The sequence below is a fragment of the Perognathus longimembris genome, chromosome 2 (assembly GCF_023159225.1).
Source record: "Perognathus longimembris pacificus isolate PPM17 chromosome 2, ASM2315922v1, whole genome shotgun sequence".
NCBI classification, from domain to species: Eukaryota; Metazoa; Chordata; class Mammalia; order Rodentia; family Heteromyidae; genus Perognathus; species Perognathus longimembris.
In genome coordinates, this window is record NC_063162.1 from 21,865,400 (window position 1) to 21,878,266 (window position 12,867).

At 51.6% G+C, this 12,867-nt stretch overlaps 1 protein-coding gene across 3 annotated transcripts; it reads left to right on the forward strand.

Annotated features, from left to right (window-relative positions):
* Positions 1-36: 36 nt before the first annotated feature.
* Poll (DNA polymerase lambda) lies at positions 37-11,051 on the forward strand. Of its 3 annotated transcripts, none has more exons than XM_048338408.1 (9): positions 37-75; positions 887-1,027; positions 2,451-2,745; positions 3,510-3,672; positions 4,020-4,337; positions 5,734-5,907; positions 6,715-6,843; positions 8,927-9,095; positions 9,446-11,051. In XM_048338408.1, exons 2-9 carry the CDS (start codon positions 913-915, stop codon positions 9,805-9,807), a joined length of 1,725 nt encoding a protein of 574 aa, XP_048194365.1. In that variant the 5' UTR covers positions 37-75; positions 887-912; the 3' UTR covers positions 9,808-11,051. The 3 variants fall into 3 exon arrangements, with proteins under 3 accessions (XP_048194365.1, XP_048194366.1, XP_048194367.1); XM_048338409.1 differs by lacking the exon at positions 37-75 and adding an exon at positions 121-447; XM_048338410.1 differs by lacking the exon at positions 37-75 and adding an exon at positions 121-428.
* Positions 11,052-12,867: the final 1,816 nt, after the last annotated feature.

Consider the following 12,867-nt stretch of genomic DNA (forward strand, 5'->3'; position numbering starts at 1 on the left):
TTGACCCGGAAGGTGTTCTGGGTATTTGCCTTTTCCCTCCCTGTGCTTCGTCCATTCTCATTGGCTCCCCCCTCGGTAAGTGATTTGTCTCTCGTCGCTGGGTTCCGGCCTTAGGTTGACCCACCCAGTCCAGTACTGACCCTGCCGTCCCTTCCCAGGGTGCGAACCCTGGGATGGGAAGGGGTCCCGACGCTGGTCCCCAGCTGGCAGTCCTTGGCCCACGCTGCTGGCAGGTGCACCACACCTGCCCGCGTCTTCACCCCAGCTGGGAGGCTGCGACTCTCGAGTCGCCCCACACCTGCGGCGGCCGCGCCCCGTCTCCCCGCAGCTGTAGTGCTCAGCACCCCATGCTAAGAGCAGGTGCAGGGCGCTCCCACAGCCCCGCCAAGACACCCCTTCTAAGGTTTCCTCTGCCAGAGTTGGTTACGGTGGGTAAAGAAAGATGATGTGAGTTTCTATGCCGATACCCTCCACTCTCCTCTCCTTTGGAGAGATGAAGCCCTTCCTAGGGATGTAGTTGTAAATGTAGCTCCGTTTCCTAGCTTGCCATCTTTCTGGCAAAGCACTTTGGAAGTGGAACACAGCAAGGGCAGAAGCTGCTCAGACTCTTCCAAGTAACTCACTGAAAGAATACTATCTCCTGCCCCTCAGAAGAGTCCCCAACCTAACCTATCCCTCATTTCCTTAAATATTCTTTGAAAGGTTGCTGAGTGTACAGCTAGCCTTAAACCACCAGTGTAATTAAGTTTCCAGCGGACACCCCCTCCCCCGCACCTCCCCTAATTGGCCTGCTTCACTTAGGGCCCGTATCTACATAGGCAAGAGGGTCCAGCAGCCTCACTTTGGGATTTTTGCATGACATCTGTCCTAACCATCCCTTAAACAGAAAGGCAAGGATCCACCCATACTTCGATGGATCCCAGAGGCATCTTGAAAGCATTTCCCAAGCGGAAGAAGATTCAAGCTAATCCATCATCAAAAGAACTTGCAAAGATTCCCAAGAGGGAAGAGGGAAAAGAAGCTGGAGGTAGGCTGGCATACCCTCAGAACTCTGACATACTTGAACCCTCAACCTTCTATCGTTCAGCCTTTAATTGTTCCTGTCAAAAATCCAGAAATGGGGCTGGGGATATGGCCTAGTGGCAAGAGCGCTTGCCTCTTACACATGAAGCCCTGGGTTCAGTTCCCCAGCACCACATATATAGAAAATGGCCAGAAGCGGCGCTGTGGCTCAAGTGGCAGAGTGCTAGCCTTGAGCAAAAAGAAGCCAGGGACAGTGCTCAGGCCCTGAGTCCAAGCCCCAGGACTGGCAAAAAAAAAAAAAAAAAAATCCAGAAATGTCCAAGGCCTGCAGATCTCTTTGTACCTGCTTTTTTGTTTGTTTTTGCCAGTCCTGGGGCTTGACTTCAGGCCCTAGCTGCTGTCCCTGAGCTTCTTTTGCTCAAGGCTAGTGCTCTACCACTTAAGCCACAGCATCATTTTCAGCTTTTTTGAGTAGTTTATTGAGATAAGAGTGTCATAGCCTTTACTGCCTGGGCTGGCTTTGAACCATGATCCTCAGATCTCAGACTCCTCAGTAGCTAGGATTGCAGGCCAAAGCCACAGGAAGCATCTTCCTGTCTAGTCCAGGCTACTTGCTGTGTTATCTTCTGAAGATCTCTTCAATCAGAAAACAGTCCTTGGCCCCACACCTAGTCAGAAATACCAGTAAAATTGTTTTCTCTTCTGGAGACTTTCCCCAGGGGCAAATTCCCCTTGAGTACTCAGACCTGTTATCAGTTGTTTCACCGCTAATTTGCTAAATAGATTGCCAAGGCTTTGTGAGGTGGGAGGTTGGGGTAGGGGAGGGAGGTAGAGTCAGATCTGCTAGACAGTGAGGGTGAGAATTGTGTGTTTTGTTGGAAGAGTAAATGAAAAAAGAGTTCTGAACTGTAATCTACAGCAAGAAGGCATTCATTTACTCAGTCAACAAAAATGTATAGGTTATCTATAATATGCCAGACACATTATAGGTAATTTATACCAGGGAATAGGACATATGGAAATCCTACTCCTGCTAGGTGTTGGTGGCTTCTACCTGTCTTCCAGCTACTCAGAGGGCAGAGATCTGAGGATCACAAGTCAAAGCCAGCCCCGGCAGGAAAGTTTGTGAGACTCTTACCTCCAGTAAACTACTCAAAAAAGCCAGAAGTGGTACTGTGGCTTCAGTGGTAGAGTGCTAGCCTTGAGCAAAAGAAGCTCAGGGACAGTGCCCAGGCCCACAGTTCAAGCCCCAGGACTGGCAAAACAACAGCAACAAAAAAGTCCTAACATTCAAGTGATGGCCTATAAGTTATTGTATTGTATATTTGTGTTAAAATTTCCCAAAGTCAGCCTGTCTCAAAGACAGGAAAGTTTCTTTTGACCATATATCAGTTATGACAATAGACCTCTGGATATCCCTTCCACAGAGTGGTTAAGTTCTGTACGGGCCCATGTTTTGCCCTCTGGCATTGGTCGAGCCCGGGCAGAACTCTTTGAGAAGCAGATTGTTCAGCATGGTGGCCAGATATGTCCTGCCCAGACCCCTGGGATCACTCACATTGTGGTGGATGAAGGCATGGACTGTGAGCGGGCCCTTCGCCTACTCAGGCTACCCTTGCTGCCCACGGGTGCCCAGCTGGTGAAGTCAGCCTGGCTGAGCTTGTGCCTGCAAGAGAAGAGGCTGGTGGATACTGCTGGATTCAGCATCCTCATCCCCCACAGGTGGGTTACTCTGAGTCTCTTCTCAAATGTTTTCTGGTAACATCTTAAAAAAAACAGGGCTGGGGATATAGCCTAGCAGCAAGAGTGCCTGCCTCGGATACACGAGGCCCTAGGTTCGATTCCCCAGCACCACATATACAGAAAACGGCCAGAAGCGGCGTTGTGGCTCAAGTGGCAGAGTGCTAGCCTTGAGCGGGAAGAAGCCAGGGACAGTGCTCAGGCCCTGAGTCCAAGGCCCAGGACTGGCAAAAAAAAACAAACAAACAAACAAGTTTTTGTTATTATAAAGGTGATATACAGGGGCTGGGAATATGGCCTAGTGGTAGAGTGCTTGCCTCGCACACATGAAGCTCTGGGTCCGATTCCTAAGCACCACATATATGGAAAAAGCCAGAAGTGGCACTGTGGCTCAAGTGGTAGAGTGCTAGCCTTGAGCAAAAAGAAGCCAGGGACAGTGCTCAGGCCCTGAGTTCAAGTTCCATGACTGACAAAAAACAAACAAACAAAGGTGATATACAGAGGGGTTACAGTTACCTAAGTGAGGTAAGAAGACTTTTCTCTTTTGGACAATATAACTCCTTCCCTCACTCTCTCCCAATTTTTCCCTCTCTGGTAGCATCTTGGGTCTCTACCTGAGTTATTCAAAATAACTCTTACATTTTTTAACTTTGACACATTGGGAAGTGAGGTTTCAGAAGAGAGAAGGATTGAGGTCAGAGATAGGATGAGATTCCTGGTGTCTTAATCTCCTGTCATTCCCCTAGGTTCTTGGACCAGTCACAGCCTAGCAAGGCAGACCAAGACACTTCTGCTCCTCCTCGGACCCATGCCATTCTGCCTAGGACGTCTCTCTCTCCTCCCCCTCCTCCCACCAGAGCTGTCTCTCCTACCCAAAAGGCAGAAGAAGTATCAAGAATCCAAGTCCAGGTCAGGAGCCTCCAAATCTGCGAAGTTGATAACAGAAATGGGGAGGAGATATTACTCCCAGGGCCCTGACACAGAAGGGCTCTCTTGATTATGAAGCCATTTAGCTCTTCCCAACACTTAGCCCTCCTAAGCCATGCCCACCTCCCACCACTGGGGATCCTATGGCTGGGCACTGGGGAAGCCAAATTGAACATGGCCCTATACTTAAGAAGACCCAAGTCCAATGCAGAGGCCCAATCTCAACCTTGAATCTGAGTAGGAGACACCCCCATAAGCCCAACCCCCACTTCTGAGGTGTCCTCACAGAGAACAAGAAGTTTTTGCCTTTTTTCCTTCCCTATGTCAAGCCTAGCTCAGATGATGAAGGCGGTGATAGGGAAGGGCCCCAGGTCACTGCTGCCGATCTGGAAGCCCTGATCAGCGGGCACTACCCTACGACCCCTGAGGAAGATGCCAGTCCTGGCCCAGCCCTGGAGTCCCTGGAGAAGTGGGTGTGTGCGCATCCCTCAAGCCAGAAGGCCACTAACCATAACCTGCACATCACAGAGAAGCTGGAAGTGCTGGCCAAAGCCTACAGTGTCCAGGGGGACACATGGAGGGCTCTGGGCTACGCCAAGGCCATCAATGCCCTCAAGAGCTTCCACAAGCCAGTTAGCTCCTACCAGGTACTTGGGGAATCAGGGGGACGCTTCTCTGTACCAGGTAGGGGTTAGTGGAGGCACGGGTCACCAGTGGGCATCAGATTTAGTGGTTAATATCTTAGGACTGGGTTTTGCATAAACGAAAGAAAATGGGAGACTGCTGAAAGCAGATCAGCAACATCGAGGTAATTGAAGCTAGATGACGAGAGCTTAGGGGTCCATAATACTGTTCTTTCTATTTCAGAGTTTTTTTTTACATAATGAAAAGTTTAAAGCCTGCTGTGGTAACACACAGCAGTAATCCTAGCACTCAGGAGGACGAGGCAGGAGGATCATAAATTCCCGGCCAGCCCTAGCTACCCAGTGAAACCGTGTCTGAAAAAAACACAGGCTGAAGATGTAGCTCAGTAGGAGAGCTCTTTCCTGGCCTGTATGAGACCGTGGGTTCCATCCTCAGCACTGTAAAACAAGCAAATACTTTCTAAAAAGTTTAGATCCAGGTGCAGGCGGCTCAGACCTGTAATCTTAGCTTCTAGCCACTCAGGAGGCAGAGATCGGAAGGATTAAGATTTGAGACCAGCCTGAGCAGAAAAATCCATGGACTCTGTATCCAAAATTACCAGCAAAAAGCAAGTTGGGAGGTGTGGTTCAAATGGTAGAGTACCAGCTTAACAAACTGAGCAAGCGCGAGACCCTGAGTTCAAATCCCTGTACTGACAAAAAAACGTTTCAACAATAATGTAGACTCTGGAGCCCAAGTTACTTAAACTCTGAACATCAGTTTCCCATAAATGAAAAGGAATCAATAAGATCCCATTTGTGTGCTCCTGTGAAGATGAAATGAACAGGGTCCCTGTTGCACAGAACCTACCTACAGTAAACTGTCAGTAAATGTTGGCTCTCTCTGGTGCAGTGATGAGGATGGTGGTGGTGGTAAAAATTACCATCATTATTCCCTACTTCTTTCTTGGTGTCAGTCCTGGGACTTGAACTCAGAGTCTAGGCACACTATCCCTGAGCTTTTTGCTCAAGGCTAGCACTCTACCACTTGAGCCACAGCTCTATTTCTGGGGTTTTTTGGTAGTTGATTGGAGATAAGAGTCTCGAGGACTTTTCTGCCCAGGCTGGTATCAAACCACAGTCCTCACATCTCAACCTCCTGAGTAGCTAGGATTACAGGAGTGAGCCATCAGTGCCTGGCTACTCCCTATTTCTTATTGCTGGTCTCTGCCCCTCCAGGAATCCACAGATAGGTTACCTAGTATGTATTCTATCTAAACTTCCCTTTATCTATGCCTGAGTTCTACACAGATACACAGTTGCTAGGCGCTTTTAGACAGACGTTTGCTGAAGGAGTCAGCTTCCCTTCTCTTCCTAACCTCTCCCTTTTCTTCCTTGCCTCTGCTGCCTCTTCCCTTAGGAGGCCTGCAGCATTCCTGGAGTTGGCAAGCGCATGGCTGAGAAGATTATAGAGATCCTGGAAAGTGGGCATCTGCGAAAGCTGGACCATATCAGCGAGAGTGTGCCAGTCTTAGAGCTCTTCTCCAACATCTGGGGAGCTGGGACCAAGACTGCCCAGATGTGGTACCAACAGGTTCCTAGTCCAGCTACTGTTTTAGTATTGTTGTGTCTCAGAGCCTCTGCTCCTTCCTCTGGGTTCTAGGCTGTCTTAAGTACCATTCCACCTTATACTCTGATGAAAATGAACCCAGACTTTTCACTGTGGCTCATTTACAGACCCCTCTCCTAACTCCTAGAACAGCCCTATGACTTAGTATCCTTGAAGAATAGTCAGTGACAAGCTGGCGCTATTGCTCACACTTGTAATCCTAGCTACTCAAGAGGCTGAGATCTGAAGATTATGATTCAGAGCCAGCCCCGGCAAGAAAGTCTGTGAGATTCTTTATCTCAACTTAATAACCACAAAAAAAGCCAGAAGTGGAGCTGTGACTCAAGTGGTAGAGCACTTGTGAGTGAGAAAGCTAAGAGACAGTGCCCAGGCCCTGAGTTCAAGCCTCAGGTACCTCTTCTGCCCCCCACAGGAAGAATAGTCAGGAACAAGAAGTATGTTTCTCTGTGTACAAGACCAACAAGTGCCTTCTATCAGAACCCAGGTCTTGGGATATATGTCTTTCTAGCAGTGGTCTCAAAGCTGGCAGTGCCCAGATTCACATGGGAAGCTCAATGACAGTAAAGAAGCCAGGCCTACTAGCAGTCCAGAGTCAGGAGCCAGTGTTCCTGGATTCTGGCTTGTCCTCCATAACCCCACCTTTCCCAAGTCCCTTTCTGGGGTTAGCTGTTTAGAACTTCTGCAGAGTCTGTGGACAGATGTCAGCTCATTCAGGCCACCTCATCACTCCTGGACCCTCATAGCCTCCTTTCTGGCTGCTTTGTTTTCCAGGGCTTCCGGAGTCTGGAAGACATCCGCAGCCTGGCCTCCTTGACTGCCCAGCAAGCCATTGGCCTGAAGCATTATGATGATTTCCTGGAGCGCATGCCCAGGGAGGAGGCTGCAGAGATTGAGCAGATGGTAAGCAGGTATCCCAGAGAAGTAAAGAGACCCAGGCCCTGATATAAGGTTCTGGATAGAAGCCAAAAATCCCTTGTCCCTCAGCTGGGGAGCCTCACAGGTAGAGGAAACTGTGGGTCACCAGAAGCTGGAGAAAGAACAAGTTGCAACTGAACTTACATGGATTTTCCTGCCCTGGATGTCTATGAACTGTGATCCTCAGCTCTTAGCTTCCAATTAGCTAGGATTACAGGCATCAGCCACCAGCACCCAGCTTGTAGGACTCATTAACTGCTAGACTCTACTTAGCCACCAGAAAACCATAGTGAAGCCATGGCTTAAAGTGGTAGAGCACTGATCTTGAGCAAAAAGAGCTCAGAGACAGCACCTATGCCCCGAGTTCAAGCCCCATAACAACCACCACCAACAACAAAAGATTTGTAATTGTAAATGGCTGGGGATGTAGCTCAGTAATAGAGTACTTGTTTAGCATGCCCAAAGCTCTGGGTCTGATGTCCAGCATTGCAGAAATAATAAACTTTGTAAGCCAGGCATTGGTGTCTGTCATCCTAGCTACTCAGGAGGCTACAAGCTAAGGATTGTGGTTCAAAGCCAGCTCAGGCAGTAAAGTCTGTGAGACGCTTATCTCCACTTAACCACCATCAAGCAGCAGGAAGCAGAGGAGCTATGGCTTAAGTGGTAGAACACTAGCCTTGAGCAAAAAGAGCTCAGGGACAGTGCCTAGGCCCTGGGTTCCAGCCCCAGGACTGGCACCAAAAAAAATAATAATAATAATTTACAAAAAAAATAAAATTTATAGCTGGCCAAGATAAGGTTTGGAGTAGAGCTGGGTTAGAGATTGTTTATATAAAGTCCACAGTAGAGGGAGTCAGGGTACATAGGACGAGATGTGTCATTTGTTCAGCTAGAATCTCTTAAGGGCTGGTGCTCTGGCAAGGTTCCTTCACTGTGGCCGAAAAGGACTTAATGGGAGCACCTTAGAGACACTGGCCCAATTTAGCTGAAGCCCCAGCCCCATTTCAGGTCTTGAGACTATGAAACCAGCGCTGGATGGACAGCCAGGCCCCTTTGTCCTCCCGTCACTGGGCCAAGGTGCAAGTGATGACACCGTCACTCAGCCACGGTCTCCAGGCACAGAGAATGCCTGGGCCAGCCTCTAGCTCTCAGCCATCAGAACAGAAGAGACTCCCCACCTGCCACCCCCCTTCATGCTCCCATAGAGGGCTCCAGCTTTAGGGGGGTTGATGGGATTACTCATCTGGACCTCCTCCTCCCATTCTCCTTAGAGGCCCCAAGAAGGGCTTGAGGGGATTAGCAGAGCCTTCTGCCTGTCAGGGGAATTGAGGTGTCCTGGTGGTGGGTATCCAGGGCCCTAGAAATCTGGTTGTCCTGGGGTGGAGGCGGGGAGATATATGCATATGAAAGGCCTCAGTGTCTGGGTGCAAGCTAATGGGCTTATTTCTCCTCAGTGAGAGAGAATCCCTGAGCTGACAGTCTCCCTGCTCCATTCCCCCTGCAGGAGGGATATGATGGGCCTAGGCTCAGATCTGCCCCTCTACTTCCTTTCTTGATTCTTTCACAGATGCAGTTAGATTTCTGTGCTCCCATTTCTCCCAGGCCTAGACCCAGGGCTTACTGCCAGCCATCTGCTCGGGCCTCAAGCCCCATCCCATGTGCTCTGCCTTTAGCTCTAAATCCATAGACAAGTGCAGCTGCCAGGACCTGGCCCTTTGTCTTTAGTGGCATTTCACAGACCTGGGCACATGAGTATAGTTTGGGGCGAGGCCAAGAGGAAATGTCCCAGCTGTTCTGAAAGCAGCACAAAGATAAGTGCCTACCCACAGAGGCAAAACCCATGTCTTCGGTCTCTCCTTCCTCTTGCCTCTGCAGTTGAGGCTGCTGCTTCTCTGATCCTGTGGGGCTAAGAGAGCAGTGGCCCCTGAGGTGGCTGTTAGAATGGCCGCAGACATGGAGGCTGTCTTGTAACGAAGTGAGGGTGCCATGACCAGGGAAGGCACTGCCTTAGGGAAGAACTGTCTAGTGGGCTTGAACCCCACAGCCCCTCACCCCTGTCCTTTCCCAGGTCCGGCTCTCAGCTCAGGCTTTCAACTCTGGGCTGCTGTGTGTGGCTTGTGGCTCATACCGACGGGGGAAAGGGACCTGTGGCGATGTGGATGTGCTCATCACTCACCCAGATGGCCGGTCCCACCAGGGCATCTTCAGCCCTCTCCTCGACAGCCTTCGGCAGCAAGGTATGTGCTCCATCACTGCGTGAGTGAGTAGACAGGGGTGGAGGGGGTTGCCCCAGGGAGGCACATTCAAGCCCTGTGTTCAAGGCCCAAGAATTCCATTTCACCAGGGGACCATTCCTCAAGGACATGACACTGAAGCCTCACAGCACCTCCCTGCTGAAGGTGTCATTCCTGGGACACTAGCAGAGATAGGCAAAATTATTATCCACATAGGAGATGGGCTGAGAGGGGACAGAGTCTCCACTCAGACACAAAAATAGTTAAGAATGCAGGAGATCAGGAGACCCAGGAGGGCAGGCAATTCAGAGCCTGGCTCCTTGCCCTCCCAGCCATCCCCTGTGTTGGGCCAGGGTTCCTTACAGATGACTTGGTGAGCCGGGAGGAGAACGGCCAGCAGCAGAAGTACTTGGGCGTGTGCCGGCTCCCAGGGCCAGGGCGGCGGCACCGACGACTGGACATCATCGTTGTGCCCCACAGCGAGTTCGCCTGTGCCCTGCTGTACTTCACTGGCTCCGCCCACTTCAACCGTTCTATGAGGGCTCTGGCCAAGACCAAGGGCATGAGTCTATCAGAGCACGCCCTCAGCACGGCTGTGGTTCGGAACACTCAAGGCTCCAAGGTGTGTGGCCGAGTGCTGCCCACGCCCACTGAGAAGGAGGTCTTCCGACTCTTAGGCCTACCCTATAGAGAACCAGCTGAGCGGGACTGGTGACCCATGAGGGCTGGAGGTCAGAGGAACCCAGCCGACCTGACCATGCAGGACCCCTCTAGCTTCCACTGGCTGAACCCATTTACCTCAGCCACCTGCTGTCCTCTGTGAACCCAAGCCCAGGGCACTGAGCCTGGGCCCCTTCAGCCTGCCTAGTACGCTCCCAGACAGAGACAGGCTGCTGCGCTCCACAGGGCCCCCTACCCCATGGAAGCAGGAGCAGATGGCTGGTGGGAAGCCAGCTTCCGGTGCTGAGGGCTCAGGAATCCCCATTCCTGTCCTGAGAAAGATCTAGCTACTAGGAGTGGGATGGAGGCTGGGGGTGGCGGCGGAGGGGGAAGCAGCTGCAGGCCCAGTATCATCTATGACCCTTCTGAGGAGAATGAGCCATCCCACATGGAGTCCCACCACCACACCACTTCCTGACAGCTGGAACTGCTGGGAGGTGCCCCAGGCCCCCGAGGACGCCTTCTGAAGTCTCAGGGGCCCAGTAAAGTGCATTTGATACCCAGCCTACCCTGTGTCTGTGAGCTCTCCAGCCCCGCTGCCTGCCTCTGCCCACGCAGTTAAGAGAGGAGAGGTGGACACGGAGCCCAGAAGAGCTGTGCTGACTGCCCTCTAGCCAGGCCTAGCTTGGGCAGCTCCTGACTCAGAATGGGCACGGGGGTAGTTGGTTGGTAAGAGGAAAATCAGTCAGGCCTAAGGGGCTTCAATGCCTCCCTGTTAGCATCTCCTGTGGGCCCTGCCCAAGACTGGGTAATTGTACGTTGTAAACAAAGGTGACGAGATTTGAAGGAAATGATGGTGGGTGTCCCATTGGTGGGGGTGGAGTGGTCATGGAGGCTGCCAAGAACAGAGGAAGGGTATGGTAAGAGGAAATGGCCTACTTGAAAGGTGTTAGATGCTCTGTTTGGGGACAGTTAAGCACCAATGTTAGAAGAATGTTGGGAATTAGGAATGCTAGCCAAGTAGAGACTTGACGATCAAACCGCAGGATTGGGTTTGGTGGAATGAATGGGAGCAAGTCTACAAGTAGGCCGAGCAGGGGTTCTGAGTTTGGGCCCTGTAAGATGGAGGGTTGATGAGGCTGGCGGGCTGGAAGGAAATAATGGAGAGTTGTGATCTCAGAGGCAGAAGGCTGTCTGGGAGGATCTTGGCAAGGTCCTGTGTCATGGGTGATTTTGAGGTGGAGTGGGGAACTTAAGCCCAAAGATGGGATCCAACCTCCAAGGTGGCAGGTGTGGGGTGAGGGTGTGTGTGAGTGTGTGTGGAGCTCTGTGATCTTGCTACCTGCAGAGTCCCTGAGCTGGCCTTTGCCTCCCTTGTGTCCTTGTGTCAAGTCTTGGGACCCAGCTGGGCACAGTAGGCCACACTGTTAAACCCAAATACTTAGGAGGCTGGAGCAGAAGATCACAAGCCAAGGCCAGCCTGGGCTACATAGCTAGATCCTGTCTCAGAAAATAAAATAAAATCCTAGGGCACTAGGCACCTGAGAGCAGGCCTCTAACTCAATCCTAGATCCTCTGACATATGCCCCTGGGGTATGGAGCACCTCTCTATAGCTCGGTAACTACCTGAAAGGTGTCCTTGCCCAAGGCCCTAAGCCCTCGTAAGGAGCAGGCCTCTCTGCAGTCCTGTCCCCACGGAGGCGTCGCAGCCTGGGTTGGACAGCTGCCGGTGACTCCCCAAGCTCCACAGCTGTTAGGGCTGCCCTGGGGCTTCATAGCTGAGGAGAGTCATGGATGACTACTTACACACAGGAATTCCCAGAACACGGGGAGTGATCGAGCTAACTCCTTTGAAACCAAGTGGTGTCTAACCCATGTTGACACTCTTCCCATATGCATTAACCCCTTGCTCCAGAAGATGCAGAACTTGAGGTGTGCCCTCAAACCATACAGACTGCTGACCCACCTCCACCAGGGTGACGGGACATCCTTGCTGGAGAGGGAGAGCGCCTCCACCCTCCAGGAATCGGGGGGGGGGGGGGGGTCCCGGCTGTGCAGTGTTGCAGTGTTACTAGGAGCTGGGAGAGCCACAGGGTGGATGAGCTCAGAGTCTCAGGAAAAGCTATAGTGTGAGCAGAAGGGAAATTCTTGGAGTCCAAACTAAGCAAGTGCTGTGTCAAGCATCTCCATCCGCCTTAGAACCTGAGCCTGGCTCTAGCCAGCCCAGCCAGAAAGGAAGACAACTTTCAGAGCCCTGGGAGGAAGCTGGTGCTGTCTAGCAACCCAGCTTCCCACAAACCAACTTGGCTGTTACCTGTGGTTGCAGTGGGGAAGAAAGGACCCTACAAGTCTGCCTCCAGCTTGATTAGCCCACACCCGTGCACGTGGTGGGCAGTAATGGTCCTCCAAGAGGTCCATAACCATATTCCTGGGTGCTTTCTTACTTGGCTAAAAAAGTAGCAGAGGAGATTAAGCTTCCTGAGATGGGGAGATCCTGTGGGCCCCAAGTAAAAAGCCCTTAGGAGTGGAGAACCTGTTCCCACGAAGAGAGATGTACCCATGGCAGAAGGGTCAAAAAATGCCTTGTTCCAAGTTTCACTGGAGAATGGAAGCCACCAGCCTAGAATGCGGGTGATCTAGAGAAGCTGGGGAAGGCTTCAGAATTCTTCCACTTTCTATTCTAGATCCTCCAGAAGGGATGCCCCTTGCCAACAGCCATACTTCCCAGCAAAACCCGCATGTGCTTTCCAAGCAGTAGAAGGTGACATAACCACTTTGCATTTGTGGCATTTGTTCCCGTGGGCCAGCGTGAGGATGGAGTGGCCGAGGGTGGGGGTGTGCAGCCATAGATGGAAGTCCTCTGATGCGTCCACCGCAGAGTAGGGGAAAGGACCCTCTTGGCCCTGAGCCTCAGCCCTTAGGACTTCCTGCATGGGCTGCCTCAGTTTTCCTCTGACTCTTTGTGCCCAGGACTCAAGTCCTTTCTGGGCTGCTCTGCCCCAACCCTGCCAAGCTTGGCAGCTTTGTCTTTACCCAGGGCCTGAGATGATGACGTGGGTCATGTCCATGCCTTGCTATGCAAGGGAAACAAGATGGACCAAACTTGGCCCATTGG